This window comes from Pyrus communis, chromosome 6 (genome assembly GCF_041283825.1).
Source record: "Pyrus communis isolate YQ-2024b chromosome 6, ASM4128382v1, whole genome shotgun sequence".
Lineage (NCBI taxonomy): Eukaryota > Viridiplantae > Streptophyta > Magnoliopsida > Rosales > Rosaceae > Pyrus > Pyrus communis.
Genome location: NC_142570.1, coordinates 24,224,383 through 24,247,816, shown reverse-complemented (window position 1 = coordinate 24,247,816; position 23,434 = coordinate 24,224,383). Strand labels below are relative to the sequence as shown.

General features: G+C 38.8%; 4 protein-coding genes and 1 long non-coding RNA gene across 9 annotated transcripts; 1 reads left to right on the top strand and 4 right to left on the bottom strand.

Annotated features, from left to right (window-relative positions):
• Window positions 1-388: 388 nt before the first annotated feature.
• LOC137711485 (glucan endo-1,3-beta-D-glucosidase) lies at window positions 389-2,657 on the bottom strand. The gene is made up of 2 exons (XM_068450731.2): window positions 896-2,657; window positions 389-764 (listed from the first exon to the last, which is right to left on the bottom strand). Exons 1-2 carry the CDS (start codon window positions 2,307-2,309, stop codon window positions 733-735), a joined length of 1,446 nt encoding a protein of 481 aa, XP_068306832.1. The 5' UTR covers window positions 2,310-2,657; the 3' UTR covers window positions 389-732.
• Window positions 2,658-3,280: 623 nt separating this feature from the next.
• Window positions 3,281-7,666, bottom strand: LOC137710594 (serine/threonine-protein kinase/endoribonuclease IRE1b). Its single transcript, XM_068449660.2, has 6 exons — window positions 7,335-7,666; window positions 7,024-7,237; window positions 5,293-6,722; window positions 4,604-4,776; window positions 4,048-4,294; window positions 3,281-3,876 (listed from the first exon to the last, which is right to left on the bottom strand). Exons 1-6 carry the CDS (start codon window positions 7,490-7,492, stop codon window positions 3,426-3,428), a joined length of 2,673 nt encoding a protein of 890 aa, XP_068305761.2. The 5' UTR covers window positions 7,493-7,666; the 3' UTR covers window positions 3,281-3,425.
• A 5,861-nt stretch (window positions 7,667-13,527) lies between these two features.
• On the top strand, window positions 13,528-16,779 carry LOC137710663 (F-box/kelch-repeat protein At5g42350). Of its 2 annotated transcripts, XM_068449751.2 has the most exons (3): window positions 13,528-13,851; window positions 14,132-14,218; window positions 14,550-16,779. In XM_068449751.2, exon 3 carries the CDS (start codon window positions 14,604-14,606, stop codon window positions 16,344-16,346), a length of 1,743 nt encoding a protein of 580 aa, XP_068305852.2. In that variant the 5' UTR covers window positions 13,528-13,851; window positions 14,132-14,218; window positions 14,550-14,603; the 3' UTR covers window positions 16,347-16,779. The 2 variants fall into 2 exon arrangements, with proteins under 2 accessions (XP_068305852.2, XP_068305853.2); XM_068449752.2 differs by lacking the exon at window positions 14,132-14,218 and having other exon boundaries at window positions 13,536-13,851.
• LOC148696483 (uncharacterized) lies at window positions 14,959-18,107 on the bottom strand. Its single transcript, XR_015963773.1, has 2 exons — window positions 17,969-18,107; window positions 14,959-17,830 (listed from the first exon to the last, which is right to left on the bottom strand). It is a non-coding gene; the product is annotated as an uncharacterized LOC148696483 (long non-coding RNA).
• A 541-nt stretch (window positions 18,108-18,648) lies between these two features.
• On the bottom strand, window positions 18,649-23,434 carry LOC137710524 (U-box domain-containing protein 44). Of its 4 annotated transcripts, none has more exons than XM_088696102.1 (4): window positions 23,177-23,434; window positions 21,391-21,960; window positions 20,986-21,295; window positions 18,649-20,437 (listed from the first exon to the last, which is right to left on the bottom strand). In XM_088696102.1, exons 2-4 carry the CDS (start codon window positions 21,940-21,942, stop codon window positions 18,861-18,863), a joined length of 2,439 nt encoding a protein of 812 aa, XP_088552228.1. In that variant the 5' UTR covers window positions 21,943-21,960; window positions 23,177-23,434; the 3' UTR covers window positions 18,649-18,860. The 4 variants fall into 4 exon arrangements, with proteins under 4 accessions (XP_088552228.1, XP_088552229.1, XP_068305670.2 ...); XM_088696103.1 differs by having other exon boundaries at window positions 23,172-23,347; XM_068449569.2 differs by having other exon boundaries at window positions 22,770-23,345.

Below are 23,434 nucleotides of genomic sequence, written 5' to 3'. Positions count from 1 at the left end.
TTATCCGTCGCCGTATTTGTTATATAACTTTAAGAACTACAGATCTTGTTGTATAGTTATTTTGAATCATCCAATTGTCGTAAGTTGAGTTGATCAATAGCATGACTTATAAACTCGAGATCTTCAGATTTCGAAACTCTTTAAATATTTACCGTAGCATTACTCTTTGATGAAATCCAAATGCCAGATCAAAACATACAATTCGTTATCCTGGAAATTACTTTCTCGCTCGCTTTCGTGTGAATTCATGTTTTTTCTTCCCTTTGAATTTGCAGACTTTCTCAGAAATTCTCATTTGGTTTCAGATTTGAGGATTTAAGACCAGAAACTCACTCCCTTGAAAAAGTACACAGTGAAAAAAGATTCCAAATCACAAAAGAGGCAGGACTTTATCCGGACAGAAAAGCCTTTGATTGGGGAGGCATGTCACTTTTAACCATGTGCAGTTGTGCACCCAAAGAAAAAGACCCCTCCTTTTTAGGACAAAACCAAAACCTGAACCCACCCTCAAATTTCAAACTCCTCCTCCTTTTCTTCTGTTTTACATTGGGATGGGATAGTGACATAACAAAGGCTGTGTCCTCATCATGAACATAAAAAACCACATAAGTCTTAAACCCTAATTTTAGAAATCACAAATAGTACTCAGCATTGAAGAGTGAAAAGTCAAGATCTAGCTGTCTCTGTGTTGTAAACCACATTGTGCCCTCCTGTCATTCCTCCCTTATTCATTTACTGTTGAGGATACCGGCATGTCCCGTAAGCTGATCGGAAATCGGAAATCACAAATCACATAATCAGTTAATAACAAGGAGGGAGATTCGAACTTAGATGCAAGGGAACGGCCACATTTGGCGTTAGTTAAACTTGTGATATGAAAATGGTAAATACTTACTTGGATCACTGAAAGTAACCAAGCCAGTGCCCTTGAAGTCACAATTCCAGTAGTTCCTGCCATGCATCTGATAGTAAGCATTCATAGCATACGATGCATGAGCAAGCAGCTTATCAGGCTCGAAACAATCACCGTGCTCGTAAATCTCCCTGCAGTCCACACCACCTGCTCCGCAGCAAAAATCCAACACAGCTTGAAGCACCTTATCATCGGCGTGTGGCTTAGCCACGCACCAAACTGACGGTCCCCTCAACACTCCCGCTACTTTCTCACCAAATCCAGAGCCTCCACCGGATCCACTTCCGTCGGTGTTGCTGCAGAATTGGCAGCTCAAATCCACATTGTACACCTTCGATCCGTCCCCGTTGAAAATCCCAAAATTTCTCTCCGTCACACCCCCGTCTTTTTTGTTCTCGTTGAACAAAGCAAACACAAATATTTCAACCTTGTCATTAGGCTTCATAGGCGTCCCTTTGTTAGACTGGGCACGCTCAATCAACCTCGTGTTGTAAGTCTTGGCATTATCTGGCGTAGCCGCCATATCTCCGGAGTCACCTTTGGACGGCCACCCGGATTCCGACACCATGATCTCCACCTTCCGGTGGCCAAGTCCCAGTGCATCAATGGCAGATCGAACAGCATCAATTTGTGCATCCAGCATGTTGGTGTATACATAGCCCTTGGGGTCACGCACGCTAGTCGAGGTTGAGTTCCCCAGTAATGCGTACTGTAGATTGACCATGTCGGGGTTGTCCCGGTAGGCGAAATAAGGGTAGGCATTGACCATGAAAGGGGCGTTAGTGTCAGCCAAGAAGGCGGCTATAGAGGTCATAGTTGGCACGAGATTTGTAGTGAAAGTGGAGGCTGAAGGTGGAAATGAGGATGCCAAAACCGCCATGCTGTGCGGCGTGGTGACCTTGATCTTGCGGTCCAGCCCTCGGGCTATAAGCACCGAGTGCAAGTTCTGCATTGCTTGGACCAGAGCTGCTGGGTCCGATGGGTTTGGGTCCTTCTCATCGTTTCTTGCTGCAGCCCCGGTTGTTAAGTACTCGTTTCCTACGGCAATGGCAGTGATGGAAGTGGCAGGAATGAATGGCAGGACGCGAGTGGCGAACCACTCGTCCGCGGCGGCCACTTCCGTGCTGATGTTGGGGACATGGCTGTTCTCCACAGCGACAATGAGGTCGATCCCGGTGTTGGAAAAGGCCTGGAGGATTTCGGGGTTGGTGTCGTAGATTTTGACCTTGTCTATGAGAGTGGCTTGGAGGAGCTGAGCTACTCTCTTTGGCGGTGGCAGGTTGTTTCCGAGAGTGCCGTAGTTTATGCCTACAGCTGAAACAACGGCGTTGGGGAATGGGCTGAAAATCAAAGGGTGGAGGAGGAGGAGGAGGAAGAGCGAGAGGGAGGTGGCCATGGTGGTTCAAGCTCAAGCAAGTATTGTGTTTAGGTGCTGCGGCATGAATTGTGGTGCATTGATTCATATAATATGCATCGGATCCCAATTTTGCACTTTTTACTTTGCAGTGGAAATTGTCTGTCACTGTTATTTTTACAAAATTACAAGATTAGCCCTGCTATTTCAATTTTATATTACATAGGAAATGGATAGCTTGGACATTTCAGCTCGGAATATCTTCTGGACATGTCACGTGGTAGGAAGTCAGGAAGACAAATCTTTGTTGCAGGCTCCCTTCCTAAATGCGTGAGCTTGACTGATTCCAGGATTATGATATTTTTATCAATTTAATTAAAGGAGATTTAACGAAAAGTTTACAGTACTATTTACTTTAATGAAAAAATATATTTTTATATTTAAAAGTTAATTCTGGTACTATTCATTTTACCTTTTATTTTGTCCTTATCATTAAAACTTAAAGTTTTTAAACTCTTTTCATTAGTTTTCCTTTTAATTAAGTGTTTATTTTTTCCTTTTAACTCTGAATGAGCAGCCACAGTAGCATTCCCGTTGCAAAAAAATTCTTCTCCTTCTCGTGGAGTAGACATCGATTCATGCTTCAATTTCTGTTTTTCGTTTTTTTCGGTTTTATTTTTGTTTCAATTAAGCCATTCCAAATAGACTTAGGGTAGCAGATAGAAAATCGGGAGGGTGAGACAAAAAGGCCTACAAGTAGGAGAAGGATTGGAATAAAATAGATTTATCGCCACAGCAGTGTTCTGGTCCAATAATACAATATCATATGTAAATTTATTCTCACATAACATTACATTTCTGATCCAATAATACAATATCATATGTAAATTTCTCCTCGCTTAACATTACATTATCGGATAAGGAGTCACGACACCACAGTGGGAGTAAATCCCCTCCATAACTTTTGCTTAATGCTTTAAAATTATAGCTCTCTAGCAACGAAATGCTATAACTAGTAATAATTAATAATCATGTTCATTCATCGTGGCACTGTTAGTGTTCGTACATATGATGCAAATTCCAGTTACAAATTTTAAGTTAATTCATGGAAACAGGTCAACAATGTGGAAGGTTGAAGACAGCTTTTCTAGGGAGCAGTTACATCTGATTGCTTTTTATATACTTACAGAAGAACTCTTCCTCTTTGCAGTACCTGTATAACACTTTATACACCTCGATTAACAGTTTTGGAAATCGACTTGAAAAATATCCGTCAAACCCCTCAGGAACTGGACCCAATATCTCCTTAACTTCCTCAGGAAGTTCCCTGTAGTGATTTAACTTGTTCCGTATCACTCGTAGTAAATCACGAACGCTATCAAACTTGTAACGCCTGTATCGTCCAATGTTATTTATAAATGCAGATTCCATCTTTTCATCCCACTTCCCATTTAAAGCCACCGCTGCAGTACTTTCTAATGAATTTAGTAGTTCGGACTCATTCTCCCTATCTTCCAATTCAACCCGATCACTAGCATCTCGAAGGAATGAAAGTCTTGTCTCCGAACTCCAGAAGAAAGGATGATGTAACACATCCATGGATGTTGGCCTGGAGATCATTAATTCAGTGAGAACGAACGATTTAGAGCCAATAGGTGTCCACATGGATGTAATGTGTATATCCATGTGTCTAGACTCTACAGGTGTGTGCATAAGAAGAGGGGGTTACTCTACATAAAATTTAGTTTTAAGTTGATGGATAGTGAATAAAGAATCTTACCGAAGATCAGGGTTGGGATTCAAGAGACGAGTAAAAAGGTCTACAGCTTCTGGTATAGTGTCTACTAAGAACAAGTCTTTGCGGTCATTCACTATATTTACATCACGCTCGATGCTATCACCATAAGGGTGTTTGCCCCCAGTGACGCAGAAAAAGAGTAGACAGCCTAAACTAAACAAATCCACTGCACGCGTTTGGCGCAGATGGAGAAGTTGTTCAGGTGCTTGCCAGCCTGAACTACCATAACCTGCAGCCAACAAACAAGTAAAGAAATAAAAGGAAATTTTAGTATCCATTAGAACACAAACAATGAGTTGAGGTTCATCAGTAAGAAAGTCTACCCAAATACTAACAGAAGTGATAATGTTGAACCAAAAGGCCATGGAAAATATACATCAATAAAAGGTTAACTAATGGATAATTCCGGGTTGTTTTCAAATTCAAACTCACCACATTTCATCATTAGAACTCATTCATACGGGCCTAATAACCATATCTAGCACATGTTTGTCTCGAACTCAATGAACATGACCATTCAAATAGTTCCTGCACTTACCAGTAGCATGCTGGGTTATGGAAGACTTGTCCCCTTGTAGGCGCTTGCTGATACCCATATCTGAAAGCTTGGCACATAAAGACCTGCCCTTTATTATCAAAACATTTTGAGGCTTTAAGTCCCGATGTATAATTCCAAGTTCATGTAAATGGGCAAGCCCAGAAACCAGATCACTGCAGAAAAAATGCTTATGTCAAAATCTTGAGTACTTTATTCAGCTCTTTTCAAGACTTTTCTTTTTTCAGAATAAATCTTCGCAAGATTCAAGGAACACATCTATATTAATGGGATCAAATTTCTTCAGGAGCTATTACTGAAAATCAAATCTAAGATGTGCTTTCACTAAATAGAAGCAAGTACAAACTTCAATCCCTCACTTAAAACAACAATTTCAAAGGGAAATAAATTGGGAAAACAAAAATGCTGCTCTTACCACATTTTTCATACCACATTTGTACCACCTATCTAATAGAGATGGGACCCACATGTGTTGGTGGGCCCTACCTCTATTAGAGAGGTGGTGCAAATGTGGTAAGTGTAGCATTACTCTTGGGAGAATAAGTTTCGATACGACAAAATTACAGTAAGTCCCCTTATGTAAGTTGCCAACATTTTAAGGGATGAAGCATTAGCTGGAACAGTTTGATAAAAAGAAAGATGGAGAGGCTATTGCAAGACATTAAACTAACCTCATTAATTTTAACAACTGGGGTGAAGGGTATCCATTTGCCTTCCACAATTCAATGTCCTTGTTATTTCCCATCATGGAATGCAATCGAGTGGTATACTCAGTCCAAAAGCGGGGATCCTGATCCGTGGTGATTTGGCTTTGAATGGACCCAGAGTGAAAATAAATAAGATCATATAAGTTACATGTACAACGCTCCAAGGATAGATAAACAAAATCTTGATCATACTCCACTCCATGCCAACGTACAATATTTGGATGCTGATCAGAAGCAATAAGATTCTGAACCTCTTTGAAAGCCACATCATGATGAGTCCTCACAAGACGTTTAACAGCTACTGGACGACCATCATAGATTCCCTCAAGTACAATGGTACCATTACTTCCCTGAGCAATTTCATTGTTGGAAACACACAACTTGCCAATCCTGCGTCCCTCTATTTGACCATCAAGATGATCAGCTGAGGTCAAGAGAAATTTCATTTCACTTCTTTCATTTTGTATGAAAAATTTAGATTCTCCAACCTTATCTTCATGTGACGTATTGCTCATGTTCTTGACATCAATGGAATTTCTCTTATTGTTTCCCAGTCTACGGGTTCTCTTCTTCTTTGGAACCCCAGCTTGCATCTTAGTTTCCTCAGCCACCTGTTTGAGTTTATGTTGTTTTCCAAATGCTCTTGGACAGCGAAAGATACAGACCACAATGGACAATAGTGTGAGACAGAGAGACAGTAATTTTGTTACAGCTTGAGCCATTATGCCTTCATTGCCGCCAGATGGATGATTCCCTTCAATAATCGCAGGAACATGAGATGGATGATTCTCGTCAATAATCGCAGGAACATGAGATGGATGATTCTCTTCAATAATCGCAGGAACATTGACATTAGGGGAATGATCATAGGCAGAACTGTCTCCAGAATGGCTATCATTTATCCCAGCATATTTTGAAAGATACTCTGTCAATATGGGATCAAGAGTACGGGAGATATAAGTTTTGTTCTGACTAGGCAAAATTGAGTCGGAAACCCCGCTGTGTCTTAAAGCAAGCTCATTTCCAGTATTAGATATTTGAGGGCGAGATTCAAATGTAGCAAATGTCACGGTCCAAACAACCTTACCAGAAGAATAATGTGCGATTTCATAATCTGTTCTCACGATGTAAAGCATATGTTCAACGGTTTCCAAGCCTATGGAACCAGACTCTACCAACCCGTGAGCATCTTTCACTTTCAGAGACAGATCACTTTCGGTACTCCAAACCACTAACTTGGACGGAGTATCAGCCGATTTATACATGTGAATTAGTTTTCCGGTCTTGGCATCAACAAGGAACACAGTGTTCCTCCTTGATCCCGTTGTGACTCCTCCATCCTTTGACCAATACGGAGCACCTCCTATGAATTCTTCTACACTCGATGACAATTTCTGTCATATAATGAACCATAATCAAATATAAAACAATGCAACCACAACAAAGATATTACGACAACAGAGATCCAAGCTATGGAAAACCAATTTACTGACACTTGAAAGCTGCCCACATAATCTTGGCAAAGATTGAGATCACGAATATACAAATGATTACCATAAATCATCAACGTAAAAACTAAATATCCATTACATTACATTACATGCAAAAAAGACATATTCGAATATAATAGAAGTAAAAAATGAAACGAAAAAACTGAACACGGATTATCAAAGGTGATACTGTGAGCCGGTATACCTCTTTTCCGCTGCGGGTATGGCTATAGAGCGCCCCGTCTTCGCCCAAATCAATGAAGTGATCATCACTCCTAGTATCGTTTAAAAAACTGGCATCCTGATACGAAGTATGAATTGGGGCCCCAGAAGAGAAGCCCCACAGGATACTCCATGGATTAGTGTTAACCATATATATGGTGCCATCCAATGCAACAACCAGCGTTATATCATTTCCACTGCATCAAATTTCAGAATTCAAAAGTTTATGAATTTCATTGAAATTCGACAAATTAAGCCGAAAAATTTGAGACTTTGAGAGCAGTATGTGCTTACAGCTTCGGCAGGAGAGAATTGAAGCGGTTGGAAGGCGAGGAATGTGGAATGGAGAGGCCAGTCGCGGTCTCTGGTTCTGGGACTGTGATGGCTGCTTCTCTGGTCAAACATTCAATTAGCGGAGCAAACAGGAGAAGGAAGATGAGAGGTCGTCTCATTTCTTAGATCCAAACGAATCGAGTAAATCAGAGATCTTTCAATTAGGGTTTTGTGGTGACCTGGGAAACCAATTGGGAAATGGAAATTGGCGACGACAGACAGCTGAGAGGCGAGCCAATTTCAGTACGCGTATTTTGACATTTACGATTTTGATGTTTGGGTTGGATTTATTTGTGTTTTTTCCAACTAGGAATTTGATTAAAATAAGTGAAATTTTATTTAAATCCATATAACTTTTTTCTACACTTAATTTAAATTTTAAATGTTAATTGTCTATTTTATCTTATTACATAATTACTATTAAACACAAATGAAATTAATAATAAAACTCAAATTTCTCAATAAATCCAGACACTATAATTAAACCCTAGCATTACCCTTTATTTATCATACAATCATTTCGGCTAAAACCTTAATAGTTTTGATAGAGAAGAACAAGCTTTTATATTGATAGATAGTAATTTTGAAGTTTTGATTCCTCCAAGTATGACTTTGTTTATGAATATTTTGTTTGTTTGCTTATTTTTTAGATTAAATTTCATACTTATTATATTATATTGTATTTGGTTTTTTCTGCCTTCTGTCTGCACCCCAAAACACTATTGCAAGGACTTTTGATTAGTAGTGCAAAGACATATAACTTGATTCTTGGTGCAAAGAAAGATTGCCCAACCTCATAAACCTTGACCACTAACTAGTAGGTGGCATGTCTCCATCCAAATCCAAAGCATCAAGGTCAAATGTTTTTGGCAAAGTGATGGACTAAACTGGAGCTGTGGAGCCAAAAATAATCACAAGGCGACACGTGGATTTTTGGTAAAAAGGACAAAGTTACCCCTGAGACACACCGATTGTTCTACGCACGAGCAGTGGACAATCATTCTTTAATCAAGCCAAGAGTGTCCAAAATAGGTAACAAATTCCAAATTATCTCATCCATCCTCATCTTAGGTAATTACTTCATAACCTACAAATTATTCCATATAAACGGAGAGTAATTGGTTAATTAATGGATTAATTCCTAATTAATCCATTAATCACCAATTAAATCACCCATTTTCACACAAAAAAAACCTGTAAGGGCCGACCATCTCCATTCCCTGTATATATGACCCTATTTTCTCTAAAAAGCCAAGTCCACGCTCTTGTAAAACTCCAAAAACTCTCCAAACACTTTTTCTCTCTAATTCTAACTTTGATATCGGACGTTCTTCGGCCAAAGCCCCCTATTCCTCGTGGGCGCGTGAGGCTCTTAGCCTTAACCTAAGGTGTTAATTGTTTTGTAGGTGCAATTTTGTCCAAGATCAAGTAGGCGGAAATTTGCATCCACATGAGCTTGCATTGCATTCTCTGGCAAATTCAAATCTATATAAGGATCTATTGGATCCTAAGTCTATGGATGAGTTTGGTAGCATAAAAAAAAAACATGGAAATGCTAGTCATATGCAATTATACAGGGGCAAAGGACACCTCTTTAAAGAAAAAAAAACATTCAATTAGAGATGTTATTTTATAAAGGAAATGGGTGTAAAGATAACTTTACATTTTGAATTGGGGTTTGAGAGGGTAGTTTAGGTAATAAATTTGGGTTTAAAGAGATATTAATTCTTTACTTAAAAAAAAAAAAAAAAAAACTATGACAGCCCGTCCTAAATTGTTCGTATCGTAAATGTGAAATGACAATTTTGCCCTTGGTAGTTATTTGTCATTTTGGGGTGATTGTTTTGTGGTTTGGTTGTTTGCATCTGGACCACACACTTACCCACACCCACATCATCTTCTCCCGTGTCTCTCTCTGTCTCTAACTCTCTGTCTCTCTCTCCTTCTCACTTGTACGGACGAGACTCAAAATCCTTGCAAACGTGATGGATCGAAGTGGAAAATGGTACCTTTCTGTTCGTGAGGATCATACAAGTTCAACCATACCAATTTCAGGTAAGGAATCCTTCGATTTCACGTCGTACCAAGAATCTCCGATTTGGTCACTGTTCATGCACAAGTGAATTATTGACTTTCAAGGAATTTGAAGCTTTTAGGAAGCTTAGTGAGGTCCTTAGGAAGCTCGGGGTGGTTCGTTGGGTGAAATTGGACGTCATGATCGTGAGTTGCAAGTTTGGCCGATTTTTCTTGAATTTCTCCGATGACATCTCGTGATCTTTGGGGCTTTAAACAGGTAAGGAAATGTTCTACAAGTTAAGAGCTTCAATTTGGTACTGGTTTCATGAAATTTGGTTGAAAAACGAGTAAGATATTAAGATTTGAAAATTTTCCAGTTTTCCGGCGACGGCGACGGTATTGGAGGTGTGCCGGAGAAGACAAGGGAATATTTCGTTAAGTTAATGGAATATTCTTAATGACGTCAGGTTAGTTTTAACAGAATCTATTAGTTTTCATGGAATATTCCCTAACGGCGGTTAGGGAATCCGTTAGTTTTGGTCCCACGTGGAAGCGCGTAGGGCCGTGCCCTCGCCGATGCGTGGCGGCGCGTGAGGTCTCGGAAAATTATTTTAAAAATATGGGGATGTTTGTGAGGTTGAGTAGATCACGTTGGTATATCCAAACATCCCATTTGAGCATTGTATGAGAAGTTATTACCTAGTTTTGGTTATGTGCTTTAAATTGATGTTTTTATAGTTGTTTCGCATATAGGTGAGACCCATCCTGAGGACGAGCGTAGTCACTCGAGGCAAGGGGGTTACGACCCTTCCACATACTAGTGAGTGGGCTTTTGATTTTCCGTATATACCTATATACTTGTGGTTTTTCTCAGAAAATGAAATGGAATGTTTATATGTTTTAAATGCCATGCATAGCATTTGCCTATTTATTTATGCATTAGTAGTTGCATATATTTTTGATTGGTGCTGTGGACGCATAGGTAAATGCCAGGTAAGTTTATAGATTATGGTTGTGAATTAGTGGTTATGTGAGATACATAGAGAGCTCATAACCTGCACCCCCGGTGTTAGTGCTCCCGCCCAGAGTAAGGCACAGTCCTTCACGTGATGTTCATCTCCCGCACCACACGCTCATCTTGGATCCAAGTTAGGTGCACAGTCCTGTCGTACAGACCACTATAGGTGGTTCCGACTCGTAGGTGACCCGCGATTATTCGCCTAGTCTTCACGTGATCGTAGCACTTGAGCGTATTTATATACACCCAGTCCTGTCGTACAGACCACTTTAGGTGGTTCTGACTCGTGTGCAGTACGACCACTTTAGGTGGTTCTGACTTGTGTGCAGGTATAGATAGTGAGTTGGGGATTTGAGCTCTAGATTCAGCTGTATAGGTCATATTAGGTGGCTCCGGCTGACATGTTACTTGCATTGATTGACATTACCTCGGTTACTTATAGTTTATGAGGAGGCATTCGACATGGCATATTTCTGAACATGTTTTCGACATATGTGTATATTCTATTTTCTGGGAAACTATACAGGTTTTACGGCGAGGGATTAGAACTTTTGATAATGAAATGATTTTGAAAAACTTTGTTTTTGCCCACTTACACTTTCTGTTTTGCGCCCCTCTAGGTTCTAGTTAGAAGCAGCTTTGGTGGTTCACGAGGACTTGACGGTGGTTCTGACAGAACATCACAAATGTAGGATCACCTTTGGGTGTTGTGTATTTAGTATTCATTCTTCTGGACTGCACTTAGGCTTTCTGTGCTCTGATTATGTTTATCACGCTTAGTCTCACACTAGTGTGTTACTTTAACTAGTTTATTTAGTAGTTTGGTTTTTATTTTTTCGTACGTTTATTATTATCTTTTGCTTCCGCATTGTGTACATGGCTACATCACCCTCACGTGACGGCCAGCACGCCTTGATTCCGGTCGGGGTGTGTCAAAAACAATATGGGTGAAAATAGTAAGTTGAGTGTAGAAATAAGTTAGATGGGTTCAAATAAAATTTCTCTTAAAATAAATAAGTAATTTTGTTTTATTTTTTATGGAACATATTTGTGACACTATTTTTTTTACACAAATTTTGCATGTTTTTGTGGAGCACACTTCGTAATGTATTTTTTAACGACTCAAACCGTCTGTCTTTTGAGTATTCTCTAAAAGATCATGTCAACCAAAAACACCTAAATTTGAAACTAAATGACCGTTAGATTAAGTGTTTTGGTTTCTTTGTAGAACCATATTCCTTTATTTTTTTTTTCACTACAAATGAATGTGTTAATGATTTTGAATTTGTTTAATTTTTTGCAAACATAATCTATAAATAATGTTCTAAAAGATAAACTGCTCAAATCCTTAAAATACAATAAGAAGTGGGAGTTACAAATGAATGTGTTGATGATTTTGAATTTGTTTAATTTTTTGCAAACATAATCTATAAATGATGTTCTAAAAGATAAACTGCTCAAATCCTTAAAATACAATGAGAAGTGGGAGTTACAAAAAATATGTGTAAAAAGTTAAGTAAAAAATAGTTTCGCAGATCCACTTATATATATATCTTTATATATAAAGCCAAGGGTCCAATGAACAATGTTTTTTTTGGTGTCACAAGCTTTACAAAAAAATAAATTGACAAAAATGCCCTTCAAACAAAAAACTTCAAAAGCAATTCAAAATAATGCATCAAATGTGGCAGAGGTATTTTCATCATTTAAACAATATTTTTTTAATAATTAAATTTTTTTTTTGTATAGTTTTATTTTATTTTTAAATAATTAGTATCTCACAATAGGCTAATAATAATGTGATTCAATCAATTTTTTTATTAAATATTATTTTCTCTATTTTTAAACATGTTCAAAACATCTTAAGAGGAGTGTAATGCCGATTATAAAAAAGGTCTTTCGCACACGGATAATAATGTAATTAAATTAGTTGTCTAATGATTGTTTTTATTTTATTTTTTGAACAAACAATATTATCCACACTAAAGAGGAGGGGATGGTATTAGTCTCACAATGAGCTAGCAAAAATGTGATTCAATCAATTGTTTATTAAATATTATTTTCTCTATTCTTAATATAAATTCAATAGAGGCCGATTTTATTATGTGGATTTAGCTTCTTTAATTGATTTATGAGGGATTTCTTCTAGCATGATCTAAGATGATTCATTTACTTCAAATATTTGACTTTTCTTTTGTTAATTTACCCATATAAATACATTTAAAATGTGTAAATCTCTCGTAGCACGTCGTGATTCGAAAAATATTTCTGCACACGCTCATGCGTGTGCATGAATTCTAATATACACACACTAATCACTAACTTTTATGTTTAATAGTTGCAACTTGAATTCTTTAACATTGATTTGATTTATGACCCGAACTTTTATCTCTCTGCATGATTTGACTTACTAAATGTGTGTGAATAATGAAATTAAGCAAAAATCGGGTTGGGCTAAAAATCAGATTTGGGCCCCCAAAAAAGCACAATATCAAATTGATAAAATCCAACCATCGTACCACGCCAACTAAATTTTGTGACATACTGAAATTTAGCATACCAAAAACTTAGAATAGTAGTGGTACTAGATCTTGTCACATCAAGAGGGTGGTATTGTAATTGAAACCGAAGTTTGGTTACATTAATTGTACTGTACCCATCCTTTACATCGTTCTATAAAAATATGACATCAATTTTACCAAAAAAATTAATTTAAGATCTGAATTTGTAACTAAATCGTTAAAACTATTTAAGAATAAATAACTTATATTGAATGGTTTCACTTCTAATTGTACCGAGTCTTATGGTGTAAATTCCTACACTTACCTAGTTGCGCAAGTAGTTAAGTTATAGATTATTGTATGTGTCAATTAGTAATAGATTATTAACTTGATTCTAAAGTTTGGACATAATTATTTATATAAATTATTAACTAGGCTCTAAAGTCTAAACATAACTATTTTATAAACACGTGAACGAGTAACGTCATTAAAACTATATCTTAATTGCAATCTGAAAAAAAAAAAAAAAAAAGATTCAATTCCATCATAAGTTACAAAAAAAAAAAAAAAAAAAAAAAAAAAACGAAAATAAGACACTTAAATCTTTTGGATCTCTTTTGATTAAAAAAATTCGAAAAATTGAATTTGATAATCCGAGAATCTCATCTGCTTTTTCTTTCTTCCTCGCTTTACCTTCTTCACCATCATTCAATCCCATTGAATAGCGCTCAGATCGCTCACTGCAACAGTGCTGCGCTCAATTGCCCGTTTGCTTTTCAAATCTTTTCCTTTCCCTTTCTTTTCTCCATTTCTTTTTTAGCTTTTCAATTTATTCCATATCAGTCGATTCCAAATTCGAAATCACTCCTCCCTTCTCTCGTTTCTCGGCAGCCAAACCCATTCGTATCTGCAAATTTCGATCTCATTAGGGTGTTGATTCCCGGTATGTTGCAAAACTCCCACTCCTATTTTATTTATGTAATTATCAGCAATCAAATGAGCTATATATATGTGTATATTTGTTCATTCAATTGGATTTAAATGCTATCGGGTAATCTGGTGAATTGGAATTATTGATTCGATGTATTGTTGTCTGTATTTTCTTTGCCCTTCTGTTTTAGTATTATACTGGAGTCCTTCTATGGTGATTTTGACTAAATATGGTATTCTACCCATTGTTTATTTCGATTTTGTAATCCTTTGCTCTATGCTTGGTTGCCCAGAAAATTGAGGGAGAACTTTGCTCTGTGTTTGGTTGCCCAGAAAACTGAGGGAAAACTTTGCTCTGTGCTTTCTCACTTTATGCAAGTGTAAGTATCTGTCTTTTTTCGGTTAATGAGATGGAAATGAATTTAGGAGGATTCTTGTCGCAAAGATTTGCGAGGGTTGTAAAATTTGAGTAATCAAATTTCTTTTCTTGCGATTAGAAAAGGAAATGCTGAAAATTAATCTCTTATTTTTCAAGGGCATAGTTTTAAATAACCTAACCAAATCTTAAGTATGCTGCTGCACATGATTTCACCGCTCGTGTTCTATATGAGTTTCTGGGAGTGCCAAACTTATATGGATATGCATGCTTATGGTCACTCTTATGCACTCTTGATTAGTATCTTATACTTGTGGTTTTGCTTCTTCTTTTAGGGTTCATGACTCTTGCAAGAGAGTGCATTTGCTTGCTAATGACTATAGAACAGAATGTACTCTGGGAGACCATCTGGTGAAGAATCTCTTCATCAAGATTTTGAAGCTTTGAGTGTATCGAAGTGTCTGATGAGAAATGTTAGCCAGAAGTTGAGGAAGAAGAATCAGAGGTCTGTAGGAGATGAGGACGATGGTGTGAGGGGAATAGCTTTGAGATGTCTTACTCTGTATGGAAGGGGTGGAGGTTGCAAAGTAGGTGCTGACACATGTGATGATTTTGGGGATACGAGTAACAGGAGGAGGTCAAGTGCCAGCGATGAAGGCAAGGGATACAGACCAATATGTGGTACCGAGGAATCTGGAGTGGATTGCTTCTCGTATGGGGTGAGGGAGAAATTTTGGAAGAAACATAACAGAAAGGATTTTGAGCTTGAAGAATCAATTAGAAATAGCAGGATGCACATTTTTCTTCCAGACGACATACTGGAAATGTGCTTGGTGAGGCTCCCACTAACCAGTCTCATGACTGCACGCCTCGTGTGCAAGAAATGGAAACACTTGACTACTACTACTCGGTTCCTGCAGATGAGACAGGAAGGCTCACATCAGACCCCATGGTTGTTTCATTTTGGTGCTGTTAAAGATGGTTATTGCTCTGGTGAGATACATGCATTGGATGTGTCTCTAAATCAATGGCATAGTATAGATGCTGAAATCCTAAAGGGAAGGTTCATGTTTTCTGTTGCTAGTGTCCAGGATGATATTTATGTTGTTGGGGGTTGTTCGAGCTTGAACAACTTTGGGAGGGTGGATAGGAGCTCATTTAAGACACACAAAGGGGTGATGCTGTTTAGTCCCTTAACAAAATCTTGGCGCAAAGTTGCTCCAATGAAGCATGCAAGATCAATGCCTATTTTAGGAGTCTCAGAGGTCACTTCAGATTTTTCCACCAGTCAAAGTTATCAAAGTCGCCAAGATAGACGTATTCCCAGATCACGGGTAGGTGGAGTGTCAGAGGTCTATGAAGATCCTCACAGGCTTTCTCTTAGGCGTCAACACAGACATTCTGCTGATGACAATGAGTCTTTGGTGTTGCCCAATAGAAAGTCGTATAAATTTATGAAACAAAAAAGTGATCACTCATCCATGAAGGGTTGTAGAAGGTTTGTGCTCATTGCTGTTGGTGGTCTTGGCTCCTGGGATGAACCTTTGGATTCTGGAGAAATATATGATTCTGTTTCAAGGAAATGGACAGAAATTCAGGGTTTCCCTGTGGACTTTGGGATTGCTTGTTCTGGGGTTGTTTGTAATGGGATGTTTTATGTTTATTCTGAAAGTGACAAGCTTGCAGGATATGACATAGAAAGGGGTTTTTGGATTGGAATCCAAACCACTCCCTTCCCACCCCGTGTTCATGAATATTACCCAAAACTGGTATCTTGTAATGGCCGGCTCTTCATGCTTTCTGTCTTCTGGTGCGAAGGGGATGGTCAGATAGGCCGGAGAAACAAGGCTGTTAGAAAGGTATGGGAGCTGGATCTCATGCACCTTAACTGGACCGAGGTCTCAGTACATCCTGATGCTCCAATGGACTGGAATGCTGCGTTTGTGGCAGACGGAAACATGATATTTGGTATTGAGATGTTCAAAATATTTGGTCAAGTATTGGATTTTTTTACTGTATGTGATGTGTCTGATACGGGGATGAAATGGAGTCATATCTCAAGGAACCATGTAACTCGCGAGCTGGATGCCTCTTCATGCTTGACCAAGTCAATGGCTGTGCTACATCTGTAAGTTAAAGACTGTAAAGTCCTCTGTACGTTGTAACTCACAGAAACAAGGTATTACACACAACACATGATCATCATTGGTCAACGCTCTCGTTCTCCCTCCCTTCTCAAGAGCATTTTGGGCGTACCTGCTACCGTCAAGTTCAGTGTTGAATCCATTGGGCAAAGCATTTTGTGGTGAAAAGATTTGAATGGAGATTCTTAATAAAAACCCCGACCATTGGAGAAATACGGTATGCTCGCTCATTCACTCGCTCATGTAGTCTCGGATGTAATTTGTTCACCAACATTCATGAAATTGATTCTGTAATTTAAATCTCTCGTCTTTGTTAATTATTCCCACCTCATCATATTCATATGTTGCAACTCTATTGAATTTAATGTGGTCCCTCCTGCTGCTAATGATTTTGAATGGTGGATGTCCTATTACTTCTAAATTGATCGACGGTTGGTCAATCTTAAAGAAGCGGTTGTTGAAATGCACTGTAAGTTTTCTGTTGAGCATTCTGATTCTTTTTCAACATTGTATTCACTCGATCGCGCCATCAAGAAACTGAAAAAAATGATTTGAGCAAACCTCTCTTTGTAATACTTCAACCGAACCAGCAAGATTTCCCGATGGTGAGAACCAAATTCGCCTAGTTATGTATTACGGTTCGTATCATGCCGATAATTGGGCGAATTTGTGAAGATGTGGTTGCAGAGGCTCCGTGGAGGGATTATCAGAAGAACCCAAACAAGCAGACTATGCGGTCCTGGGTTGGCGAGTGTATGCGATGGTGGCGCCTCAAGCAGACGAAGCAAGCAGAGTGAGGAGAGAGGGGATGCGACTTGATTTTGGGTTCTTCGAGATTTGAAACGAGCAGACAAAGAGATTCTGGGTTCTCCCTCTGCGATTTTGGGTTGGCAAGTGTAGGTGATGTTGGCGATGCGAGCAGACGTAGCAAAGATCTTAGCAATCCCATGGTTTTCAGGGGTCTTGCTAAGACCTTCTAGTGAAAGAGTCCATGCGAGTTCCGTTTTATCCCATTAAACTTAGTTCGTATACGTGACAAATGTAAGACTACATGTCGTTCAGTCCAGTCCAGTGAGAGTTAACGAGTCCAAACAAACGCACCATTAGTACACTTAAATTTGCTGATTAAAATTCCATCCTCAAATGAAAAAATTATAATCTAAGTTTCATGACCTTTTCAATATAATCGCACTGAACAAGAGAGTTTCTAGGTTCCGATTAATCCATTTTCAAATTTTCCTAAACTTTCTCGGTGACCAAACAGCAGAACGGACACTCAAAACAACAATCTTTATCAACTTCTACTCCATATATATAGAATAGCCAAGAAAATAAAGAATTTAAAAGAAAGGATCGGAATAGTTACCGTTACGGGGATCGGTAAACGCTTCCGGCTTCGGACATCAGAATCGTGGAGTTGACAACCCACCCATAGACTGTCCTATTTGGCAGCCATGTTCAGGAGAATCTAACTGCGGCAATCAATCAAGAAAAAAAATCGTAAGAGAAACATGTTTGAATGAAGTTACAATGCATGCGTTGTCTTTTGTTTTTCCCGCTTTTTCCAGGGAACCAACCAAACAGGAACGGAAAGTGTACGAGAAACTGACCGAAATGAAGTTCAAATGTAGAGACGGACGACGTCGGAGCTGCGCTGTGGATTAAAAATATAGAAAAGCTAGGGTTTGTGGATTGACCTTTGGAAGGAGGAAGCAGAGAGAGGCTCGTTAGGTCGTCGGTCCATCTTGCATGTTGCACCACTCCCTTTTTCATGAATGGAGGAAGGACTGAATGGCTTGCACATGGGGATTGGGGCCACTCTTTTTATTTAATCCTTTCGAATAAAAATTTATTTCCTTTCAAATTTGTTTATTTTTTTGCGCCACCACTTAACGATCAGTTTGATAATTGATTAACGGAGATCTATTATTGCAAGGAATTTTTAAATTGATGTATGACATTATAATGTTTAAGATGTGAGGTATGAAATTATTATGCGGTCAAAAATTAAGATGATAAAATGTAATTTAAATAAGTAAACTCTAGTTTAGGGTCAAATTTGGAATATTTTGAGTTTCAATGGGTTTCAAAAAACTTGCAAATTCAAATAAGTGTTCAAAAGTCACTTAGTACTACAGTCAGGTGGTATTCTTCTTCAGTTAGAAGTGAGATATCTTAAATTCGAATCTTATAGATGAGGAATTCAATACCAAATAAGGTTGTCCATCGTGTAGCTTAGCCGAACTCCCCCTCTCCTTAGTGTAAAAATATCGATGTACTAAAAAAAGTGTTTTGAGAAGTGGGTGTTCCAGAATTGAAATCTGGGTGTAACAGAATTTTCCTTAACAATTTGTACACAAAATGCAGCTGATTAACAGAAACCAAGTAGATGGAGACACCACCATCCTTAAAAACAAATGAAAAATCTGCATACAACAAATATATACCCCCTCCAATTGCAGCTTTGCAAACTATAACAATAAAAACCACCGGGGAAGATGCCTATCCTGCGTTCGGAAAGACACCAGAGAAGTTTGGTAACCTGTCAATGTGCTTCAGGGCACGTTCAGCAGTCTGCCGGGTTCGATAGTCACCATGCTGGAAGGCATCAACAAGTGCGGTGCTCACGTTCGGATCTCCAGAAACTTCATAGGCTATCTCATCACTCCGCAATAGTCTTTCAACTACCCAGACTGCCCTCCTCCTCAGATTCTCTGTCCGTTTCTCTAACAACACGTCAAGAATAGGCTTCACCCCCTCTGCCTCACACAACACCATAACCCCTTGTTCGATATCAAGCCCATCATCCAACAGAGTAGAGAGTGCTGCAAGTGCTGCTTCGACCACCTTCTCGTTTGTGTGGTCGAGAAGAGCTACCAACTTTTCCACAGCATGTCCCTCCAAGAGACAAAAACTATCTCTAAGTGAACATGTCCCACGATGAAGCCGACACAAACCATTTATGGCAGGTGGTTGACTAAAACATGAAAAAACTGAAGCACAGAAACCAGGTGTAGGCAACTCGGGCAATCTTGTCAAATTTTTGGATTCTTGTGATAAATTCTCCAATGCTGCTGCTGAACTCATCTGTAAATTCTCCAGTCCGTTGGCCTGTAGAAGTTCAATGAAAAGTGCAGCAAGATTAAGTTCACGGCACAGAGAAACTGCACCTTGCTCATCAGCCAACACAAGTGTAACCCTTGCTAAAACTCGTACAAGTCCTTCTAGAAATGGTGTCACAAAGCGGCCACCCTTACTCCCCCCTTGGCGGATCTTAACTACTCTAGAATGTACCAGCTCAAAGGCACCGTCATCTAGCATCTGCCTGGCAAGGCCTAGATCCCTCTCCGGAAGTTCAGCTAAGATGCCAATGGCTGCTGATTGCTCTTCAGTGATTGAAATATTCTCTGATATGACTTTTATTAGGCTTCCAAGTTGGCCCACTGTGCCACGTAGGGCGTCAGCTAGCTCCTGGCCCACATGTGGGGAGAGGTTCTGGAGAAGTTTAATGGAAGCCACACGTAATTCCTTTTGTGGAGCCTCAATAAACTGCACCAAACTAATAATGGCACCAGAGCTTTTAATGGCGGCAACAACACTCAAAACAGTTGAAGGAGAGCTAGTGAGTCCAACAAGAACCTGGAGAAGCTTGCTCTCGATTGCTGGTCCAGTGTTGCTAATGAGATGTAGTAGGTTATGGACAATGTCTTCTGAGACTAGCGTTTGTTGATCAGGTCCAACCAAGATGGAATCAAAATCATAGTCTGTGCTAACAACATTAGCAAGAATTGTTGCAGCAACCTCTTTCAGTCGCATAGGAAGCTGGTTAGCCCCAACGATAAAGAGATCTTTGACCAGAGACGGAAGTATTCCTGCCTCTATCAGTACCTTGGCACTTGCCTCACAAGATGAAATTTGGTTGAGAGCTTTCAAAGCTGCTTCTCTTGACTGCATATCACCACTTCTCATGATGTTAATCAAAGCTGAACCCACACTTTTAGCCACTATCACCTTTACATCATTGTCCAAAACTAACTCACCAAGGAAATTAGACATCGAAAGTTGGGTTTCTGGATGGCCTGCGATCATATCAGCAAGGAAAATTGAGTTATGCTCAACATTTTTTTTTAAAGTTTTGAGAGAGATAAAAATTATCTTCATTTGAAACAATAAAAGAGAAGTATAGATCAAACTAATACCAACAGTCCACTAAATTTAATTATTAAAAAATTAAAATAATCAGAGGTGGAGGTAGAGAAAATTAATCTGTACTCGAGTTTAGACCAAGAAGTCATAGGCGGGACAGCTACATTTAATTATTAAAAAAAATAACGAATGGATAGTTGTCTCATAAGTAGGAAAACTCGTCTTGGATCAAACACTAGCAGAATCATGCAAGCTGTGGTGGACTGGAGACGCTAAGCAAGGTGCAGAAACTACAATAGTTCAATTTAGCAGTTAGCACGATTTTTTGTTTTGTCTTTGAAAAAAAAAAATTACAAAAATGAATGTTTACCATATTTGCAGGACATGTAGTGCGAAATAAATTATCCAAAGAGCATTGGCTGTTTGGTTGTCCTACTTCTAGCAACATGCTAAGTGTAAAGATAAGAGAAAGTACAAGTACCTTCACGAATTTGTGTCAGAAGAGGCTGCAGTCTACCATTTTCAGCCATCTGTCTCACATTGTTCTCACACTTCTCCAGATTCTGTAATGTTTTATCAGCGTTCTCAACAGTCAAAATGTTATCTGATTTGCTGCTTGTCATTCCAACCAAAATAAGAATCGCTCCATTAATTGAACCAATCTTCTCACATAAGGCTTCAGATTTGGATAGTTCATACAGCAAAGAGACAGCTTTCTCCCTCTCTATGGATTGCTCGTGATACAAGAACTTCACTATAGTTCGTACTGTATCCCCATCAGCCAATAATTCCTACAACCAAACAAATATTAATATGAGGCCCTAGAAACATCCATGTTAGCAATTTCATGGAAAATGACAAGAGAAACAGAAAAATCTAGGACTACCTTATTATCGGAATCATCCTCCACCACAGTTTTAAGGGTTTCCAAAGCTTTGCACCTTACTTTACGACTGCTCTTCAACATGTCAACTATCATAGGAATCAGCCCTGCATTGCGTGCAATGTGCTTATTTGATCTTGTTTTTTGGCAGATTTGCTGGACAAACTTCAAGGCCAAAAGAACTTCACTTTCTGAGCTGCCCAGATTCAATGACTTACGAGCCATATCAAGCTGAGCAGCTTCATTTCTGGCATTCCACTCTTCAATGGTGTTCCTCAAAGCTATGCTAGGCTTTAGATCAGCGCTTTTCAATTCTTTTAGTGTCAGTGGGCAGACCAACTTCCTTCCACTCTCCTTGCATTCCCTAAACCACTTTTCAATTGCTTCTCGCTCAAATGTTTGACCGTTTTCTAAGGTAACAGGATCACGCATAACTTGCTTTGTTAAAGGACAAAAGAATGCATCATAAATAGGCTCAATGTGCAATCGCTCAAACTTATGGCTGTCATCTGATGGACTGCCGGTGTCATAATTTCCATGCCAACTTTCAGCCATCTGACCTAAATCCTCCTACTGCACCAAAGTAATACAGCATACGGTTAGAACAGCACACCAACAATCACAAACTAGCTGTAAAACCAAATCAGCTCTAAAATCAAATGGGGAACCAAAATGAACGTGTGCAAAGAGTATGGGAAATGAACTGAACTGTTTTCTAACTCCATTTCAATGCCAAAAGGATTTTACTTTGGATGTGCAGTATACTACAAGTGTTGCATTGCACGAATGTTCTATACAAATTATAATAGATTGGGTCAGTAAGATACACCAGAGCAGCACATTTGCAGCAAATTATCATGTTCGACTAAGAACTGGACGTCAGAATCAAACATTCAAAATTTCCTATATCCTGCAGATCATCAAAACTTATATGTGGAATCTCTAAAATCCAGGTGTTGGACGAAACACCAACAGCTTGATGTCAGCTTCTAAGGAAGAAGCTACAACATCCAATATTTGCATTTCCCACTTGAACTACAAGCGGTAGAAATAGGGAGCAAACTAAAGTAAAACACAATAAGAGGATTGGATCGATAAGATAAAGCACAACAACACAATAACAGCAACCCAGATAGAATGTGGTCTAAGAAACTGCAAATTAATGATCTTTATGTTAGTTTCTTCCACAGGGCCGAAGCGGATACAGATTGATCACCGCGCAAATCAGGGGTTCGATTAGATTAGATAAGATTAGATTAGGGAATTACATATTTATGAATGAAAATCATGCCCAACTATTAAGTTTAGTAAAAGGTTTATGCTTTCAACTAAATTACCAGGAAAAAAAAAAAAAGAGCGCAAGAAAAGAAACAAGTGCATACCTTTGAGTAGTTATGGAGTTTTTGTGGCCAAAGATGGTGTTCTAATTTAGGTCTGAGAATTGCTGACAAATTTTGAATAAGGGTTGAGGAAAGCATGAGCAAATACAAACCTATTCTTCTTCCATGGATCAAAAAATCAGATAATTTCTTCTTTTTCATTAAAATAAAAAATAAAAGAAATGGAATTGGGGTTTTCTTTTATTGTAATATGTGGTTGTTGATGATGGTGCAGTGTGAAAGTATGAAGTTTGATGATCTGAGGAAAAGGGAGAGGGACAGAGAGAAAAGAAGCAAAAGCTAAAAACCCAAAGGCAAGAAATTAAAGAGAAGAACAACAGCAGCAAATACCAACAAGAAAAATAAAATTAAAAGGAAGACAAAAATTAAATTTGATATTAGTACGCAACAATTGAAGAGAGAGAGAAGGTTGACTCGATGAGAATAGTCATCTCTACTCTTCCAGCTTCTGCGTGTGAGAACCAGAGCTTCACCCGCCGCCCGACCCCACTTTAACCAGGCTGGCTTGCTGGCGACTTCACCCGGTTGCCAACGACTATTTAACTACCGGTTAAAATTACAACGCCAAACGGTGCCGTTGTGTCATTTTATTTTTCTACACAAGCAAACAATATTTTATTACGGGATCGAATGAACTTGTCATCTAT

Bases quoted from the DNA above. Each gene is read 5' to 3' on its own strand.
- LOC137711485 (XM_068450731.2), bottom strand. From the start codon at position 2,309: ATGGCCACCTCCCTCTCGCTCTTCCTCCTCCTCCTCCTCCACCCTTTG. The intron at 765-895 runs GTAAGTATTTAC...ATTTCCGATCAG, and splicing joins GGTTACTTTCAGTGATCCAA to CTTACGGGACATGCCGGTAT.
- LOC137710594 (XM_068449660.2), bottom strand. From the start codon at position 7,492: ATGAGACGACCTCTCATCTTCCTTCTCCTGTTTGCTCCGCTAATTGAA. The intron at 4,295-4,603 runs GTAAGTGCAGGA...TGTTGGCTGCAG, and splicing joins CATAACCCAGCATGCTACTG to GTTATGGTAGTTCAGGCTGG. The intron at 3,877-4,047 runs GTAAGATTCTTT...AATGATCTCCAG, and splicing joins AATCCCAACCCTGATCTTCG to GCCAACATCCATGGATGTGT.
- LOC137710663 (XM_068449751.2), top strand. From the start codon at position 14,604: ATGTACTCTGGGAGACCATCTGGTGAAGAATCTCTTCATCAAGATTTT.
- LOC137710524 (XM_088696102.1), bottom strand. From the start codon at position 21,942: ATGGCTGAAAGTTGGCATGGAAATTATGACACCGGCAGTCCATCAGAT. The intron at 21,296-21,390 runs GTAGTCCTAGAT...GTTTGGTTGTAG, and splicing joins AGGATGATTCCGATAATAAG to GAATTATTGGCTGATGGGGA. The intron at 20,438-20,985 runs GTACTTGTACTT...ATATGATCGCAG, and splicing joins TCTGACACAAATTCGTGAAG to GCCATCCAGAAACCCAACTT.